This window comes from Hipposideros armiger, unplaced genomic scaffold (assembly GCF_001890085.2).
Source record: "Hipposideros armiger isolate ML-2016 unplaced genomic scaffold, ASM189008v1 scaffold_11, whole genome shotgun sequence".
NCBI classification, from domain to species: Eukaryota; Metazoa; Chordata; class Mammalia; order Chiroptera; family Hipposideridae; genus Hipposideros; species Hipposideros armiger.
Genome location: NW_017731361.1, coordinates 1,612,280 through 1,632,917, shown reverse-complemented (window position 1 = coordinate 1,632,917; position 20,638 = coordinate 1,612,280). Strand labels below are relative to the sequence as shown.

The 20,638-nt window shown below is 39.4% G+C and overlaps 1 protein-coding gene across 1 annotated transcript in view; it reads right to left on the bottom strand.

Moving 5' to 3' along the window:
• The window catches only part of CTNNA1 (catenin alpha 1), a 179,697-nt gene that overhangs the window by 142,048 nt on the left and 17,011 nt on the right, over positions 1–20,638 (bottom strand). The window contains exons 2-3 of the mRNA XM_019661933.1: positions 11,969–12,075; positions 10,368–10,563 (exon numbers count right to left, since the gene is read on the bottom strand). Of these exons, the coding sequence (XP_019517478.1) occupies positions 10,368–10,563; positions 11,969–12,073 (301 nt within the window). The 5' untranslated portion in view covers positions 12,074–12,075. The remainder of the gene's footprint in view (positions 1–10,367; positions 10,564–11,968; positions 12,076–20,638) is intronic.

The following is a 20,638-nucleotide window of genomic DNA, read 5'->3' as shown; positions in this document are numbered from 1 at the left end:
TCCCCATGACTGCATGGGTTTTCTCTGGGCACTCCAGTTTGCTCCCACATGCCAACAATGTACAAGTGAGGGAGAGAGAGGTAGAGAGACAGAGACAGAGACAGAGACAGAGAGGGAGGGGGGGGAGAGAGAGAGAGAGAGAGAGAGAGTTCGCACACGCATGCACATGCCCTGCGAGGGATGGGCGTCCTGTCCAGGGCTGGTTCCCACCTTGCACCCTGAGCTGCCCAGATAGGCTTCGGCGAGCCACCCACAACCCTGAACTGGAATAGGGAGGTTAGAAAACAATTACCTTGTTTTTATTAATTTTTCTTAAATGTATAGATAGCTCATATTTATTTTAACATTAGAAGTGTCTGGGGTCTTTATTTAGAAGTTTGATGATGTTTTTATGACCAGTTTCAGTCACAGTTTCCAAGAACCTATCAATGACATTAAGTGAAGACTTACTGTACTCCTGGAATTCCCACCTACAAAGGCCCATAAATTCCCTCTTTGCTTAATCAAGTTTTGAGTTAAATTTCTGTAAATTTATAATTGGTGAGGTTATACAAACATTAGCAAACTGAAGATGTAACCCTACTAGAAAACAATTTACTAGTACATTGTAAAAGCCCTAAAACCTATTCTATGTTCCTGAAGAAACTTTCTGAATAATAGTTACAAAGGTAGGCATGTATGTAAAACTTCAGATTATACACTGATTTGTGCACTTTGTTGTAAATAAATTTACTTGTAAAAAAAATTTGTGCCCCTCTAGTCCTACCTGGAAATGAACCTTAAGGATATAATTTTTAAAGGAAAACACTATGTATACGTAAACACTATGTATTCATTCACTACAGCACTAGTATTTAAATCAAAAACATAAAAACAACCTTTAGGTCCAATAATTGAGAAATGTATACAGTTTTAAAGATTATAAACTCCAAGGTTATACTAAATCATTCAAAAATGCCTGAAATTAGTGTTAATTTTTTTAAAAGAAAATTATAAAATTATATCAAAGCTAGAATTAAAACTAGGGCTTGAAAGGGAATACAAAATTAAATAAATATAAAATATTATTTATAATGATTCAAAATGAAATAGTGTAAATCTAAGAAAATATGTAGAGGACTTATATGTTAAACACTGATAAAAAAATCTAAACAGATGTAAACATATTTTATTCATGGATTGGAAAACTCAATACATTAAAAATGTCAATCCCCAAATTGATTACAAGGTTATGTAATTCCTATCAGAATCCCACTTTATAGATATAGACAAGATTATCTAAAATTCATATGGAAAAGCATAAGAACTAGACTAGCTAAAACAATTTAGCAAAAAATAAAGTAGCTGAAATCAATCTATCCAACTGTAAGACACATATAGCTACAACAATAAAGATTGTGTGGTACTGGCAGAGGGACAGGTACCGAGATCAATGAAATAAAACTAGGTACCCAGACGTAATCCCAACCAAGTACAGCTGACTAACGTTTAACAAGAATGTTAAGCAACTCAATGAAAGACAGTCTTTTCAACAAATGGTACTGGAGAGAAAAAAAACGAACTTGCTCTAAACCTCACGTTATACAAAAATTAACACAAAATAAGTCACAGGTTTAAACTTAAAACTATAAAACTTTTAAAAGAAAACTGGAGAAATCTTCATAAGCTAACGCTTGGTGAAGAATTCTTAGACATGACACCAAAAGCACGATCCATAACTAGAGGGGGGTGAAAGTCAATAAACTGGATTTCACCAAAATTTAAAACTTTTACTATGCAAGAGACCTGTTCAGAGAGTCAAAAGACAAGCTATATCCTCACCATGGAGTACCCATGGAATACCACCTAGCAATAAAAATTTACAAACTGTTGCTACAACTTGGAAGGCTCTCAAGGGCATCATGTTGAGGGGAAAAAGCCAATCTCAAAAGGTCATATACTGTATGATTCCATTCATACAATATTTTTGAAATGAATTAGAGATGGAGACATTAGTTCTTAAGAGTCAGGGATGGTGGGGAGTGTAAGCAGCATGGGTGTGATTACAAAGGGGTAGCACGAGAGAGATGATGGAATAGTTCTGTATCTTGATTGCAGTGGTGGTTACATAAATCTACACATATGATAAAACCAGAGAATTATATACACATATTATGCCAATGTCAATTTCCTGGTGCTGACACTGTACTGTGTAAGATGTAACCAATGGGAGCAACTAGGTAAACGGTATGCTAAACCTCTGAACTCTTGTTGCACTTCCTGTGAATCAAAATAAAAAGAAACATAAAATAAGCTGTTAGTGGACTTTTTATTAGTGTAAATAAACACTGAAGCAAATACTAAAATGGCTTTTTTAAACTTGACTGAAAACTGGCACAGCAGAATCTTAATGGCTAATTTTAGGCAATTCACCTCGAGTTTTTTAGTAGCATACACTGCCTCAACACATTCCCTAAATGATTCAAATCGCAGGAAAATAAATTATTACAGTTTTTCAAGTACCACGGCCATAGTTTTATCTACAAAGATTTGTGCGGGCCAAGCTGGAAGTTAACCTGCCTGACAGCTGACCAAATTATCCCTTTCCCTCACAGCTCCATCTCACCCCCGATATCTCCCGACCCCTTTAACTCTTCCTGAACACAGCTGAGCGAATAATCTCCTCAAAACACCACTTTTCCTCATATTCTGTGTTGCCCAGATGGCAGAACTTCTTACAACAGGAAAAAAGTTGAGGAGACATATTTCAGTTTAATTTAAGAAGAAAAAAGCTTTAAAAATAAACACAAAGCAATGTTAAGGAAAGCTGCTTCCAGAGGTAGCAAGTCCCGTATCACTGGGTATATGCAAGCATATGGGAACTGAACCTGTGAAACCTAGTCCAACCACAGAATTCTCTGATTCTGTATCGGTTCCCTGGTAGTCCTCCCTTCTTCACCTGGTATTCCAAGCCACCCTCTAAAATCTAGCTCCAATCTCTTCTCCCAGCACCCCTGTCCAGTCAGGGACCTCCCTCACTGCTCCCATGCACATCTTGCATCTGCTGTTTTGTTTTTTGCTTTTTTTTTTTTTTTTAACCTGGATGACTTTTTCCCCTCCCTTCTTCCACCTTTCAAGATCCAGTACACCTTCAGAAAGCTTCTCCAGTACCATGCTTACCTTCCCATTCTATTCCATTCCTTGCATGCTATTCATTCTATTAATTTACTTTTCATGTAAATTAACAGAATTATCAGCTCTGGGAAACAGGAAAAACAGTCCCCTGTGTGCTAGAAGACAGTATCTCTTCATCAGAGACCACACGTGATCACCCAGCCCTTTCCCCATTCTGGTTGCTCTCACACAAGCTTTTTCCTAAGAAATCCATTGTGAGCCAGTATACCAATCATTTATTCAGCCCTTTACTGAGCAGAATGTTGTTAGAAACAGTGCAGGAATAATACATAAAGGTGTGCCTCAGCTTCTTCAAGCCTTCTTCTCCTACACCCACCCAGAAATGTCTGTGAGCTACTATAGGGAAGAAGTTACTGAAACAGCAGCAAGTCTGATCATGGCCTTTGAGATCCAACTGTGAATTATAAGTACAGATTAAAAAACAACCAAAACAACAACAACCCTGTACTAGTAGAAGCTATTCCACATCACTCCACGTCCAATTTACCATCATGGGTCCTCTTTTTTTTTTTTTTTTTAAGATTTTTATTGGGGAATTGGGGTAAGGGGAACAGACACATTGCTGTCCTTTTGTTCTCAGTCTAGTTGTGGAGGACGTTGCTTCACTGGCCCAAGTTGGCACCATCAGTGCGCTCTTCCCTGGAGAGGTACATCAGTCGCCGGCTTCTGGACAGCCGCTCACTGCAGCTGCTGGCCACTCACGCTGACTGCTGGCTACATACGGTAGCCCATGGCAACCCACTGCCACAGGGGCTGCAGCCTACGCAGTGTCACTGGCCCTCATATGTGGGATCCGAACCGGGGCCCTCTGGCATCCCAAGCCAGTTCTTAACCATCGCGCCACTCGGCCAGCCCATGGGTCCTCTTTTTTTAACGTCTTTCCTTTATCAAACAAGTTTCACTGAGGCCTTCCCATCTCTGTCCCATGGATGTCTCCTACCCAGCTATGGGCCCTCTTTTTCGCGTCAGAACCCAAGGATTCATAAAATACATTTAGATACTGTTTTCTAGGTATTGTTAAAATACATATGTATGGGTCTGAGATTTCTTTTTGGGGTGATAAAAATACTCTGGAATTAAATCATGGTGATAGCTGCAAAACTGTGAATATACTAAAAAAAAACACTGAATTATGTACTTTAAAAGGGTGAATTTTATGTGAATTACATCTCAATTTTTTTAAAAGGTAACATTCCCCACTCTTATCCTGTATTTACATTTGGCTCTGGAGGGAAAACTCATTTAATTTTTGAGACAAGAGCCTCTCCTCACACGCTTCTTGGAAAACACAGTCAATTGTCTTCCTAAAACATTTAAGTACCTATCATGGACCAGGCGCCATGACAGGTGCCACAGAAAACGGTCACCAGACCAGCACAGAACCTGCCCTGCTGGAGCCTAAAGGGGGGAAAACAACAAATTATTTAATTACCACTGTGATAAGTTAAGAATAAAAAGTATAAAGTAAGAATGTTGTAATTAGGGAGGCGGTGTGGAGGTGAACAGGCTCCCAAAAAGAGAAAAGAATACGTCTAAGAGGCACATATGTGCCTCAGCCCATACCGGGTAGCTCCAACAACTAGTCTAGGTTGATTGGCAGTACAATGAAACCCCTAGATCAATTTGGTTGCAATGCGATTGATAACTGACTCCCATCCACCACAGGAGGCTCACTTGGCCATTTCACTGGCCTTGAGGTAAAGTGATCTTGCCTTTAGGTGAATCGTTTACCCACCGACAATGTTACTGGTAAGGTTTTAGTGTGTTCACAAATATTTGTATTTATTATTCATGTAATCAGGGGCAAATACAAAAAGAAATTTAAGTCATGCTAAAAAACTATACATTCAACTCTGGTTATTAATTATGATTGCATGGAAAGCACAGGGTTTGGATTGCACAAGCTCCAAGATAAAGAAGGTCTAGTTTATGGCTCAAAAGTGTTATAAATAAATACTTTTTGGAAAATAGTAAGCTCCATATCTTTAACAGTCTGGGAAAACCCTAGAGTAGAAGTCAGCTAACTGTGGGTTAAACCTGGCCCACCCTGTTTTTGTAAATAAAGTTTTACTGGCACACAGTCATGCCCATTTGTTTACATATTTTTATAGCTCCTTTCCCAACACAACTGCAGAAATGAATAGTGTCCACACAGACAGTACAGCCAGCTAGGTCTAAAATATTTCCTACCTAGCCTTTTACAAAAAAATTTGCCCATTTGTGCTAGACAAAAGTAGTCCACAATGATTCAGAACAAAGAAATCTTAGACATCCTTTAGCAATTAAGTGTTCCAATGGGTAAACAACAGACTTGACATGCAAAAAATTTTAACTCGACTTCAATCTGCTATGGTGCTCTAGGTGAATCACAATTACTCTGTGTTTTATACACCAATAAAATTCAGAGCAGTTAGGTCAGTTTTGCCTAAGTGCTCAGGACCACCGAAGGCAGGCCTGGGAAAGGTGTTTGTATTGTCTTTTGCAGCCTTACAAATTACCCCAAAAGTTGGTAACTTAAACATTACCTCCCCAAGTTTTCTGCAGATCAAGAATTCAGGGTTGGGGCTGGCTGAGTGATGCATTGGTTAAGAGTTGGCTTGGGAGCGCCAGCTCTGAGCAGCAGGGCCCAAGTTCAGATCCCACATGAGGGCCAGTGATGCTGCGCTCTCTACAGCTAAGATGATGAACAACAGCTCAACCTGGAGCTGGGCTGCCGTGAGTCGCCAGTGATAGCATAGGCTGCAGCCCCTGCTGTGGTGGGCTGCCATGAGCTACCGTGAGCGGCCAGCAGCCAGTGTGAGCGGCTGGCAGCTGGTATGAGTGGCCAGCGAGCGAGTGCCTCACCCGGGAAGAGCGCAATGATAATACCAACATGGGCCAGTGAAGCAACATCCTCCACAACTAGACTAAAGAACAAAAGGACAGCAACTTNAGGAAAAACCAAAACACAATGTTCTCACTGCCCAAGTCTATACATCTATTAAACACCATTTCCCACTAAAGGGAATGAGGGCTCCTCAAAAAAAAGGGGGAGGGGGCGCTTATGCCAGATCTCAGATATCCTACTACGCAGAAAGCAAGGAAGGGCACAAAGACTAATAAGATCAAAAAGACACAGGAACAAAGGGCCCATTGGCCAAATTTGCAACAAGTTGAGCTATCAAGAACAGACTATAACTATGATTGTTTGATTGATTGACAGACAGACAGACATCCTATGACCATAGAGAACCTGAAAAGAAAAGAAAGAGGGTAGGGAGGTAATTCGTTTTCTGTGAATGTATAATAGGGTTAGAGAATGATCATTTTGCAAACCCCACGGTAATAACTGATTCAGGTGAGGAGTATCAACGAGTGTTACCACCATTAAGTAAAAGGCTGTTGGGGACAGGATATTTGTAAGGCACCAAAGTATCGCCTGACAGGTTACTTACTAATTACAAAGGGGGCAAGATACACCTTTACAACATCAAGATCTAATAGTCACCCCCTGAACAAATAACTAACCTTTAACATTGCTAATAATGAAACACATATTATATGCCTAATACGATGAAATACGAAGTAGCCCATATTACCTATATTCTTCATCAAAAAAAATTTTTTAAGTTTTTCAAGAGCCTGTAACACTATCGGTGTTACTATAAACTGAACAAAGATAGTTGTGCAACGGCAAAATTAAAATGCTTAACCTCAGTCTAATGAAGCCTCTACCTTTTTCAATGCCATGGATACCTTTGGCCTATAAACCAGCTTGCCAATAGAAACATAATGTGAGACATTCATGTAATTTAAATTTTTCTAACAGCCACATTAAGAAAGTAAAAAGGTGGCCAGCCGAGTGGCTCACTGGTTAAAAGTTAGCTTGGGATGCTAGCTCTGAGCATTAGGGCCCCAATTCGGATCCCACATGGGGCCAGTGATGCTATGCCCTCTACAGCTAAGATGGTGAAGAGCTTGATCTGGAGCTGGGCTGCCGTGAGGCAATGGCGTAGGCTGCAGCCCCTGCTGCAGTGGGTTGCCATAAACTACCGTGAGCTTCCGGCAGCCGGCGTGAGCTGCCAAGATCCGCCGTGAGCGGCCGTCCAGAGGCCGGTGACCGATCTGCCTCACCTGGGAAGAGCGCAATGATCACAATACCAACATGGGCCAGTGAAGCAACATCCTCCACAACTAGACTAAAGAACAAAAGGACAGCAACTTGTCTGTTCCCCTTCCCCCATTCCCCAATGCTGCTCCCCTCTGTCAATTCCCCAATAAAATCTTTAAAAAAAAAAGAACTCAGAGTTGGATGGGCTGTCATCATCTGAAACTTGACTGGAGCTCGCGGATCTGTTTCCACGGTGGCTTACTCACATGGCTGTAAAGCTGGTACTGACTGTTAGCAGGAGACCTCAGTTCCTCTCCATAGGACCTCCTGAGTGTCCTTATAACATAACAGCCAGCTTCCCCCAGAGTGAATAATCCATGGGAAAGATCCAGACGAATACAATACTCCTTCTATGACTTTGCTTCGAAAGTAGCAATTCTATTCTTTATAGAAAGCAAGAGTCTCTAAGTCCAACACACATTCAAGAGCATCAAAGTTAAGTTCCACTTTTTTAAAAGAGGGGTATCAAAGAATCTGCAGACATACTGACATCACTACAGGGTTTCAAATGATGAACAGCTTCAACACCATAACAAGGCTTGATTCAAGAATCTGTGTTTAACCATTTTCATAACATGTATTTTGTTCTACTTATGCTAGGAGAACATTACTTCACCACTTGTTAAGTAATGATGGGAGGCAGTTATAGTTTTGTTTTAGCTTTTTTATTCCCCCAAAGAGAAGGCAAATTATGGGGAATAGATCTTGATCATAAATAATTGCTAACCTGGACTAGGACAGACAAGTACTTGTGATTCAGAGCCACATAAGAGATTTTCTCAGATATAAACAAAAATAACAAGAAAACAGAGATTTAGATATGCATTCAAAATTGGGGGATGCATATATTGTTACCATGATTACTACAGTTTTCATCAGAGAAACTTCTGAAACAAGGAACATATACAGAGTGAAATAAAAAGTTACCTGCAACAATTAAATGTATTCTGAAAATAAATGTTTTAGTCACTAGCCAATGAACACTTGGCCAAATTCATCATTAATATTATTGTGAGTTTCATTACAGGAGGCAAGAAGGCCTGCGGAGGAAAACTTTCACACAGTGGACAGTGGAGGAATAGCCATCCTGATTTTCTCAACAGAAAGCTCAAAAATTATCTTAACTGGGGCCGGCCGAGTGGCGCGATGGTTAAGAACTCGCTTGGGATGCCAGAGGGCCCCGGTTCGGATCCCACATAGGAGGGCCAGTGACACTGCCCTCTACAGTTAAGATGCTGAACAACAGCTCAACCTGGAGCTGGGCTGCCATGAGTCGCCGGCGGCGGCGTAGGCTACAGTACCTGTGGCAGTGGGTTGCCATGGGCTACCATGTGTAGCCAGCAGCCAGCGTGAGCGGCCAGCAGCCGCAGTGAGTGGCCGTCCAGAAGTCGGCGACTGATCTGCCTTGCCAGAGAAGAGCACAATGATGGTGCCAGCTTGGGCCAGTGAAGCAACGTCCTCCACAACTAGATTGAAGAACAAAACGACAGCAACTTGTCTGTTCCCCTTCCCCCAATTCCCCAGCGCTGTTCTCCTCCCTGCAATTCCCCAATAAAAAAAAAATCTTTAAAAAAAAAAAAATTATCTTAACTGGACAATTAATCTGCTTTAAAATAAATTAATTCAAAACCCACTCTACTAGGTTGAATAGTGCCACCAAAATGTCATGTTCACACAGAAGCTGTGAATGCGGTATTATTTGGAAATAGGATCTTTGCAGATAATAATCAAGATGAAGTCACACTGGATTTGGGTAGACCCTAATTCGATCACTGATGTCCTTATCAGAGGGAACTTTGTACACAGAGACACAAAGGGAGAATGACATGTGACAATGATGACAGAAATTGGAGTGGTGTGTTTACAAGTCAAGAGACACCGAGGATGCAACAACCACCAGAAGCTAGGAGACAGCGTGAAACAGATTTTTCCTCTGAGCCCCTAAGAAAGAATCAGCCCTAACAATTTTATTTCAGATAGCTGGCCTACAGGTGTGAGAGACAAATGTCTGTTGTTCTAAGCCAAGTTTGTAGTAACTTATGTTACAGCAGCCCTAGGAAACTAATACATCCAACGAGCTAGTATTACGAAATTTAAATAATCTCATCATTTGCAGTATAAGAAATATTTGTCTTCAGCCTAAAAACCGAGAAAAATATTTACCATTCAAGGTTTTTAGTTCGCAAATTCAAAACAAATGAAGATAGCATCTCCATTTAATGCATTGCCCCTTTTGAGTACTGTCACAGGGATGAATGTGACATAAAACTCCAATGGATTATGAACACTGCTGTCAGCCCTCAGAGAGTCACTGAAGTTCTCCCAAAATCCAGCAAAGCGCCTACACAGAGTAGGGGCTCAGTTCACATTGGTTGATATCCAAAAGCCCTTACAAAAAGCTCTTTGTTGAAGTCCTCCTGCAAGACCAAAAGTTTAAAACAAAACTACAGGTTTCAAGAAGTTAATCTTCCACATTTAAAGTCCTCTTGTCATACCCTGTAGCATCATAGTGATGACAGTAACTACTGGTAAGCTGTGGGTTATAATTTCACTTATTAATTCTGAGTTTCCCAGATTGAATTTATTTCAAACTCAAACCAGTGCAAATACCCATGGCTGATTTAATATACCAGTCTGACAGAATGGGGCAATTTCTATGGTATCCTCAGAACTGCCAAACGTTTTTCCATTTTATCACCCCTGTATCTTCAGCATGAACTAAAAAGAGGCATTACCGTAAGATAAAAAAGATAAACTTCTGCCCTGTTTATTTTCTATCAAATTGTGTTGTAACACTTCTAAGGCTCAACTTTTACTTGGAAACCCCAAGAGAAGTGGAGTCAGTCTCCAGAAAAGATGTTCCTTTATTACTATCTCTTATGATTAAAATTTAAGCCACTGCAACATAGTACATCTCCAGTAACAAATATTAGTTACTGAGAACTGGCAAGCCTATGAGAATATCCAGCACAGAGTTACCTTCGAGGAGTAATTTTCTAGAAAGATCTGCCTTTCTATATATAAAGAAGCAGGGTTGACCCACCTTGTTTTCGAACATCTTCTACAGCAGCCACGAGCTCCTCCTTGAGAAACTGGCTCTCCTTTGCAATTTTATCCCCCTTCTCCAAGAAATTCTCAGTTGCTTGTTCAACAGATGCAGCCAAAACATGCGCCTTCTTAGAACGACCTCTCTTCTTATTCGAGGGCCCCTTACTGTTGGTGTTTACCAGAGTTGTAACCTAAAAGTTTCATTTTTAAAAAATGAACTGCAATCAATTAAAATGAAAATAACGGAGACTACCATCTTTAGTCCAAAGCTAGAATGAATAAATTATTCATAACAAAATGAAACATCACATTCATGAGTCCACCAAGCATTAACAAATTAACATACAAATCTCTTCATATTAAAGATATAAAGCAATGATACTCTATTTAAATCGTTTTCAAAATAGTTTAGCTATCTCAATGTGTAAAAAATATATTTTAATTCTTCGAACACGATCATTAGGTTTTTAGTTTCATTTTGTCAATTAAAAACTGATTAGAAAAAAGTTAGACATCTCTACTACATGTCATCAAGAAGTTTCAGAAAGAAGTCACCAATGAACTTAGCTTTAGCTGGAGTTTACATTTTTCCCCCGTTTTCAATCTGTGCAAAATGTTTTAGGATAACTTACTTCTGAAATCTTCTCAGTTTATTCACACAAATCTCAGCAATTGATTAGTAAAGGCCCTTAAGAAAGAAAGGAATGACTGCCCAAAGTAGCCTACTGTGGTGGTGTTTTAAGTCCCAGAACATAAACCATCATAAATACGTACAATACCAAATGACCTGCAGGTTAAAGATGACTAAAGATTTGTTCTCAGTGTAATGGGTCACACGGAAGACCTACTGAGACCTGCAGCAGATGGGTGACAAGAGTATAAATATTCCCAAGTCTTACCACACACTCCCACACATATTTTTGAAATTGTGTGTGTGTGTGTGTGTGTGTGTGTGTGTGTGTGTGTGTGTAATACTAATTTATACTTACCATTTGGAGTGGAGTTTTTAAAACGATAGCACATGCCACCACATTTCGTTTTCTCTCTCATACACACACATACACGCACACTAGTAAACTGTGCCAAAACACTAAAAAATGCACAGCTAGCTGTTAACAGTTAATGAAATGTCATCACATTGTGCTATTTGTATTTGTAACAGAACATACCAAACCTACGCCCTCAAATTAAATTACCTGCTAACAGACAATGAAAGGTGTTTAACAGGGTGAAGAGACATAACAGTCAAGTCTCCATATCCCCATCTTTCTTGGTTATATCTTTCAAGAAAAGGGCGATGCCAAGAAAATGTCTGCAAAATGCAAACATTTGGAAAGTTGCACTACAAACTACTAGCCCCTCTTCTTGCCAATAAGGCTGAAGAAAACAGCAGCAGCTAAAGGGTTGTTTCTAAAGGGTTAAATAAATCCATACATCAACATTTAATTATTACTGGAGCCTAATCATGAAGTACTATCAACCTAAACTCAACCCCTCAAATTAAGCCTTTAACTAAATAACCTTGCTCTGTGTTTGTTACCCAGGCCTACTGCTGTGGAACCTGATACAACTATGTATTTGTTTTCAGATTCTTACCTGTGTAACAAGAGGTTCCAACAGTCTTTCAACCGCCAGTGTCCTGATCTCTAGACTTTTGGGGTCCCATTTGAAGTTTATGTTGCCTGCGTGGACAGCAGTCATTTCTGAAAGAGAAACAAAAAGCCAAAGTCAGGCAAACATCAAACAAACACAAAATATGTAACAAATCTTCTCCTACTTAAGGACTTTTGTTATCAGGAAAGCTACATGCACCATAAGATGAAAACACTGTTACTAGTCCGCACATGAAGGCCCACTGACTGCTTACAACCTCTTCAAGATTTCGAGTTTACAAACATTAGGGGCACCAGAAGAGGGCATTCCCAAACACACAGGCACCAAAGCATTTCTACTTCCAGTTTTTCCACGCCGGCTTGGAAGCAGGATGAAAAGCTCAAAGTGAATAAAGGCTAACACAGGAGATTCTGATTTTTCTTACTCCACATTTATAGTAGAGTATTATCTAAATGGTACATCTTACTTCATTTTCTGATGGAGTCCTGGAGAACATCTTGTCTTACTGTATTAAAACATAAGGCTTAAGTCGGCTGCCCTCTGCACCTACAGCTATCATCACTCACAGCCAGGAGAAATTTCAAGTCGCACTTAGTCAAATATCACTGTATCAGTGTCAAGGTAAACTTCCATTAGAGGCTTTAAGACTAAGGTGAACATACCAGTCAGTGTTTGCTTCTAAAAGTAGGGCCTTAAATACAACTTGTAAAATTCCATTCTAAAGGAAAAATTAAGGTGCATGTAAAAACCTGGATACAATGATGTTCACAACAGCACTGTATACAATCATTAAAAATTGGAAACTATCTCAATTTCACACAACAGATCACTGAATAAATTGTGCTGTTCTTAAAAAACAATGACAAAACTCAGGAAAAACCAAAACACAATGTTCTCACTGCCCAAGTCTATACATCTATTAAACACCATTTCCCACTAAAGGGAATGAGGGCTCCTCAAAAAAAAGGGGGAGGGGGCGCTTATGCCAGATCTCAGATATCCTACTACGCAGAAAGCAAGGAAGGGCACAAAGACTAATAAGATCAAAAAGACACAGGAACAAAGGGCCCATTGGCCAAATTTGCAACAAGTTGAGCTATCAAGAACAGACTATAACTATGATTGTTTGATTGATTGACAGACAGACAGACATCCTATGACCATAGAGAACCTGAAAAGAAAAGAAAGAGGGTAGGGAGGTAATTCGTTTTCTGTGAATGTATAATAGGGTTAGAGAATGATCATTTTGCAAACCCCACGGTAATAACTGATTCAGGTGAGGAGTATCAACGAGTGTTACCACCATTAAGTAAAAGGCTGTTGGGGACAGGATATTTGTAAGGCACCAAAGTATCGCCTGACAGGTTACTTACTAATTACAAAGGGGGCAAGATACACCTTTACAACATCAAGATCTAATAGTCACCCCCTGAACAAATAACTAACCTTTAACATTGCTAATAATGAAACACATATTATATGCCTAATACGATGAAATACGAAGTAGCCCATATTACCTATATTCTTCATCAAAAAAAATTTTTTAAGTTTTTCAAGAGCCTGTAACACTATCGGTGTTACTATAAACTGAACAAAGATAGTTGTGCAACGGCAAAATTAAAATGCTTAACCTCAGTCTAATGAAGCCTCTACCTTTTTCAATGCCATGGATACCTTTGGCCTATAAACCAGCTTGCCAATAGAAACATAATGTGAGACATTCATGTAATTTAAATTTTTCTAACAGCCACATTAAGAAAGTAAAAAGGTGGCCAGCCGAGTGGCTCACTGGTTAAAAGTTAGCTTGGGATGCTAGCTCTGAGCATTAGGGCCCCAATTCGGATCCCACATGGGGCCAGTGATGCTATGCCCTCTACAGCTAAGATGGTGAAGAGCTTGATCTGGAGCTGGGCTGCCGTGAGGCAATGGCGTAGGCTGCAGCCCCTGCTGCAGTGGGTTGCCATAAACTACCGTGAGCTTCCGGCAGCCGGCGTGAGCTGCCAAGATCCGCCGTGAGCGGCCGTCCAGAGGCCGGTGACCGATCTGCCTCACCTGGGAAGAGCGCAATGATCACAATACCAACATGGGCCAGTGAAGTGACGTCCTCCACAACTAGACTGAAGAACAAAAGGACAGAAACTTGTCTGTTCCCCTTCCCCAATTCTCCAACACTGTTTCCCTCCCCCCAACTCCCCAATAAAACCTTTAAAAAAAAAAGTAAAATGAAACTGATGAAATTAATTTCAACACTATATTTTATTTAACACAATATATTGGGCCAGCCGAGTGGCTCAGTTGGTTAAGAGCTCGCTCAAGAGTTTGAGCTCTGAGCAACAGCGGTTCGAGTTCTGGCCCAAGCTGAGCAGCCGCTGAGCTGCCAACAGGTGGCAGGACGGCTCAGCTAAAAAAAAAAAAAAACCAAAAAATACGTATACATATTTAACACAATATATCCAAAATATTATCATTTCAATATATAATCAGTATTTTTTAGAATTATTAGATATTTTACCTAAGTGCTAAGTGTTCCAAAGCTAGGATGTGTTTTACACTTGGGGCACGTTTAAATTCAAATAAGCCACATCAAGTGCTCAATAGCTACATTCGGCTACTGACTCCTATACTGGACAGTGAGCGCAGCTATAGACCCTTTCTCAGATTGTCTTTTAAATGCATGAAATACAATTCACAAGATAAGAAAGGAAACGCACACTCATATATTAAATTTCAGCTATCAAAATACTTTATAAACAAATGTGTAATACAGCCATATATGTGCTTTATTATTATTAAATAAGTCTGATAACTACAAATTAATACACATGCACATTTTTTCAAGATAATCATAATTGTTGCAGATGTGAAAAGCACTGAGATTCTTACTGGTGACAAAGTTATAGGCTCAACTGAAAACTGTAGTTTGTTGTCTACATCAATATAGAAGGAAATGCTAAATTCCTCTTAATAGTGAAAACAAAGACAGAATTTTTCTAATACAAATTCACTGCAGGTTAAGAAACCCTAACCTAGACTGAATTTCAAGTTTATAGAAAGTAGGTGTTTATAGGATATACAGAATATCATGGAAACAGACAACTCCAGATTGTAGGGCATTCTACAAAGACAACGAGACTTTAACTCTTTAGAGTCAATATTTGGGGAGAGAGGATGAGGACTATTCTAGACTAAAAGGCCCAGGAGACATAAGAATCTAATGCAATATACGCACCATGTTTGGAGCCTGGTTTAAACAAACAGCTATTAAGACATCTGTAGGAAAACTGGAAAAATTTTAATATTTATTAAATATTGTATGATATGGATTTATTGCTCAATTTCATAGATGTGATCATGAAACTGTGGCTATGTAGAAAAATGACTATATTTAGGAGATGCATGCTGAAATATTTAGGGGGGAATGTCAAAATGTAACTTTCAAATGGTTCAGCAAAAGTAAAATTAGATACACAAAGAGATCAAGGAATTATTTTAAAACACTCATATTGTTAAATCTAAGTGGAGTGAACGAGTAGTCACAGATTTATTCTTTTAGCTTCTTTGTATACCTGAAATTTCTCATTTAAAAAATTGGGGGAAATGTTACAAAGGTTTGTGAGTTAATGTTCAAAATGCATACTACTAAAGATGTTTATATTATGAAGTATAACTGCAGGGGAGAAAAAAGATATCTGGATATATAAACCAAAATATTAATAATAATGATGTTATCTCTAAAAGTTGAGGACTATAAGTGGTTTTAACATTCTTTTTGCCTAACTGTATTTTCTGATATTATAAAATCACACAAGTATTTAGAAAGTCATTTTTGTAACAAAAAAAAGAATAGTTTATTAAATACAAGATGTAAGAAGGACAATACACTCAAAAGGCATGCCTGATCATCAATTAACCACTAACTTGTTTCCTCATTTATAAAATAAGACTCATTACCTTCAGAGTGCTTTTGAGGGCTTTTGTGAAGATTAAATAAATCTAATCTGATGAATACAATGAGATCCACTGAATAAAATGATAATCCACGAGTCCAGGCTAACATGATTAAAGAAGGAAAAGTTCTTCCATACAAAGGAAACCAACTAATAAATGTAAAAGAAATCATGTATTTGGGGGGGGGGGGAATCTCCATTTAGGCAACATCATAATAATTGATTCAGGCAAGAATCTTTGAAGAATGGTAAACCGAGTGGGTAAAAGTTTACTAAGAAACTGAATATTTACACAGTCCCATGGTAACTCCCAAGAGATTATTTATCCATACAAAAGGGGGGAATATAGTAACTTTACAGTGGAGAAACCTGGCAGACACCACCTTAACCAAGTGATCAAAATCAACATCCCCAATAATGGGGAAAATTGACATCATGTAGCTATGCACTGAGAAAAACTACATCACTTTCTTTGGCATTTCCTACCAAAATTATACAATGTCAATCTCATCATGAGGAAACGTCAAATAAACTCAAATGAGAAATATTCTACAAATTAACTAGCTGTAGTCTTCAAAAATGTCAAGGTAAGAAAAACAAAGACAGATTGAAAATTCTTCCAGGCTAAAAAGGCAATGACAACCAGGGCAACCAGTTATCTGAGTCAGTTAGAGCGCAGTGCTCATAACACCAAGGTTGCCGGTTCGATCCCCGCATGGGCTGCTGAGCTGCACCCTCCTCAACTAGATTGAAACAACCTGACTTGGAGCTGGTGGGTCCTGGAAAAACACACTGTTCCCCAATTAAAAAAAAAAAAAAAGACATGACAGGTTAATGCAGTAATTTTAAACTGAAATTGTACTGGAAGGAAAAACCATTGAGACAATTGAGAAAACAGGTTCTGAGTTAGATAATAGTATTGTATTAATGTTAAAATTTCAAATTTCCATCATTATATTGTAGTTATGTCCTTGTTTCATGTAATTGGCATGATGTCTGCAACTTACTGTCATGTAGTTCAGCAAAAAAATAATGTATTAAATATATGTATATAAACAGGAATGGAAAGTGTGAGGGAGTTGGAAGGAGAAGAAAGGAAGTGAGGGAGAAGAGGGACAAGGAGGAGGGAAATGGGGGAAAAGGGATAGGAAGAGAAGGGATAGAGAGCGAGAGTGGTAGGAGCAGAGAGGGGAAGGGAGGAAGAAGTAGAGGAAGGAAGGGGAAGGTAAGAGGAGAGGGAGGAGAAACAGCAAGAGGAGGGGAGAGGGAGGGAAATACCTTGAAATGTGACTAGAGTGGCTGAGGAATTGATTTTTTAAATTTTATTTCATTTTAATTAATATTAAATAGCCACTAGTGACCATCTTATCAGACAGTACCGTTCTAGAACTCTCTACAGAAAGTAACATCAAACACCCAAATTCTATATTAAAATGATGGCCAGGACAAGACAGAAGTGCAGGTCTGTGACTAGCCCACTCCTGACAACTTTAATATAAAAATATCATCTCCCATAAATGCATGCTTGAGGCAAAAATAGGTGGACCCCTTTAAATAATGCTGAAAATATTAGTGCAGGCATCACCTAACATTTCACCAAGACTTATCCTAAGCATCACAAAATTTTAGAATCACTGGAGATGGGGCGCCAAAAGGAATTTGGATTTGCTTGATCTGGTAACACAGAATGCTGGTTCCCAGGGGATTAGTTTCATTGCAAGTAGGCAAATACGCTCTCTACACTCATGTCAGGCCTATACTTTGTTTTCTAAAGGTTATTTGTCCACTAAACTGATCAGCCCAAGTCAGCAAACTTTAGAAGGTGAAGTGCTCTAGATTGCTAACAACAGCTTGAGCGAAGGTCATCAAATGTCACAGATAAGACATGTCTGAAAGAATAATTTGCCCCACGGATTCTGCATTCCTATATCCTAGAATCGCATAGGCACTGCATTCGCACAAATACAGCAGAAATCCTTTCAAGGTTGTAGAGGGAAGCAGCCAAGAGATAAGTGAAGCTAGCTGCAAGCAGGCATCTGATTACATTTGTGTTTTAATTAGTAAACAAGTACAACCTACAATTCATTTCCCCAAAGAAATACATGCTGCCATTTTTTCTTGAAATAAAAAGACATCTTGAAAAACAGGAGCCCAGGGGAAGGGCAGTTAGCCCAACCGCCGCCTGGGAAAAGTACTAGGCCTGAGGACTTGGTAACTTCTGAAAACTAGCAAATCTAGGTCCGAACAGCACACACATACATTCCCATCTCTTTAGAACCTACAGTTCAGGCCCACTTTTCCTACGTGAGCAAAACTGGGGACCAAGATGAGAGTACTGGCCTGAGAGATAGGGTCTCAGGTCACAGGAAACCTGTGGAGAAGGAAGGCTGTTTGGAGACACCTGAAGAGGAAAGATGGAGAAAGTAGCCCAAGGTAAGCCTGCAAAGGCTGGGCCGGCCCAGTCAGGGGGAAAAACAGGGGGGCAGAGTCTGACACTTGGAGAAAAGCTAGGTTTGTCTTAGAGAAAAGAACACACTCTTGAAGATTTGTACACATGTTGATAATTAAAATACAGCTCTCAAAAATCTTCTTGGTCTTCTGTTTTCCTAATTTTCATACTTTGGGGTGCCAAATAATTTCGCTTTCTTCTTAACTCGAAAAAAGGCAGTGTGTAAGCACAATAATAAACTGCCAATGACACCTGACACTCTGGGTCTGGGGAGACCACTAGGAGGGGCCAGGACTGGGTACATCCGGAAAGCATTTGCCCAGCTGCCCATCAGCTCTAAACAGTCTTTATCACGCAATCCTAGGGTTAAGCAGGTCATCCAATTTTGATAGAGATCCAGAGATGCAGATTTTTACGTGAAATCTCCCAACTTTAACGTTAGCAACTAGTTCTAAAAATTTTACCACTGTGCAGGAAAAGCAAACGTGTCTGAGCACTATGTTTACCTTGTTAGTCACCACTTTACAACCACTGAACAAGACTCTCCCCAAAACCTCTTCCAGTTCTACATTCCACAACTCCAGTGTCCTCTTAAGTAATTAAGGTCTCTGCGGAGGTCTCCAGCCTCCCCCATAAAAACTCACCAGATGCAGGCTCCCACTAAAGGTGTTAAGGCAAAGGACTCAATCACTCACTAACACTGAGAAACTTGAAATATACTGACACTTGAAAATTGAGAACCCAATTCAGTGTGTTTTCCAGTCTTTCAATAACCATGATGGCAGCTTCCTGCCTTGTGCAGCATCATTCATCAAAGGCCCTGCTAAGAGTGACACCTAACATTATTAAACTATACTACGGAGCCAAGTAATGCTCTTGGTGACCCCAACCCTAGAAAGATTTCAAAGTAAAAGTAGAATACTTAAAATCTTATGAGAATATGCTGTCTGGAAATAATACGGCTTCCAATACAAGCTTTGTCACTAACTTACTGTCTGACCTTGCACCTCTCTGAATCCTCACTTTTCTCATCTATAAAATACAGGGGTTGAATTCTAAGTTCCAAGTCCTTCCAGCCCTGACATTCTAGTATTCCCTTTCATCTATATTTTCTCTCCATAGCCTCTGAATTGTTTTATGAAATGTAATTAATTTTCCCCAGGTTTAGTCTGTGGTCTTCCTAGCTATATTTTAAGTTTAAGGATAACTATGTTTACGCTTCTTTATGTCCCTTAAGTCGCTGTCAAGAGAGGTGCTTTATACAGAGCAGACACAGTATTGGTTGAACTGAATTTATGCAACCTGATTTTAAAATATTTACAAGCCTACCAAGACAAAGCTCCTGCCTTAATCTTAGTCATATCTTCTGCTTCTCTACAATTAATGGTATTGTTTAGAGTAGCTAAACAAATAAGTTTTAAACTCATGGCAGTTTCTAAGTTTTCCAATTAACTTACAGAGCACTCCTTCACAAGATCTATGACAAAACCTCCTACAGCTAGCCAACCTTAATGAATTACAGCAACCTTCGGTTTTTCTAGGAGGGATCATGCTTAGTGGAACTAAACAAAAAGTTAAACTGTAGTTATACAGTCTTCATTACCTTATAAACAGCAATCCTGGCTATAAAGCAAAAGTTCACTATAAATTCAGACAGAAGCAGAGATGTAGGTGTTTGACTAGCAATCTTTATGAGAGAAAGACAAGTGAAGAAGCGACAAGCAGAAAACAAAAGCCTCGTTCCATCAGAACCAGAGGCTGATTGCTGGCAAACTGCCTCTCTCACGCAGAGCTCCATACCTTCTCCAAAGACATTAAATGTTCATTTACAACAGAATAGCCACATCACTCTTAACACGTGTCTGCTCCAAAGCTTTACAATATCCTTACCACACTACTCAATGCCAATTTTTTTTAACAGCAAGGTTAAGTTAATGCAATGTTAGGATGGTTCATTTAAATGCAAATCAGGAAATTTAGAAATTAAAAGTACTCACGGTAATGTTAACTGTCACATTGTACATGATATAGGACAGTGGATTACTAGTGCAGTCACAAGGGTGCAAGGTTGCCGCTGCATTAAACAGTTAGTTAACAGAGCTGTTGGAATCTCAACTCTCAAATCTCGCAGTGACTGTCAAAAAAACAAGGTAACCCTTATAATTAAGACTCACCCTGACACCTGCCTATTTTACTAAATCCCCCTGTAAGCCTGTCATCTTCTAAAATATAAACTGGTTAGGGACTGGGGGGGGG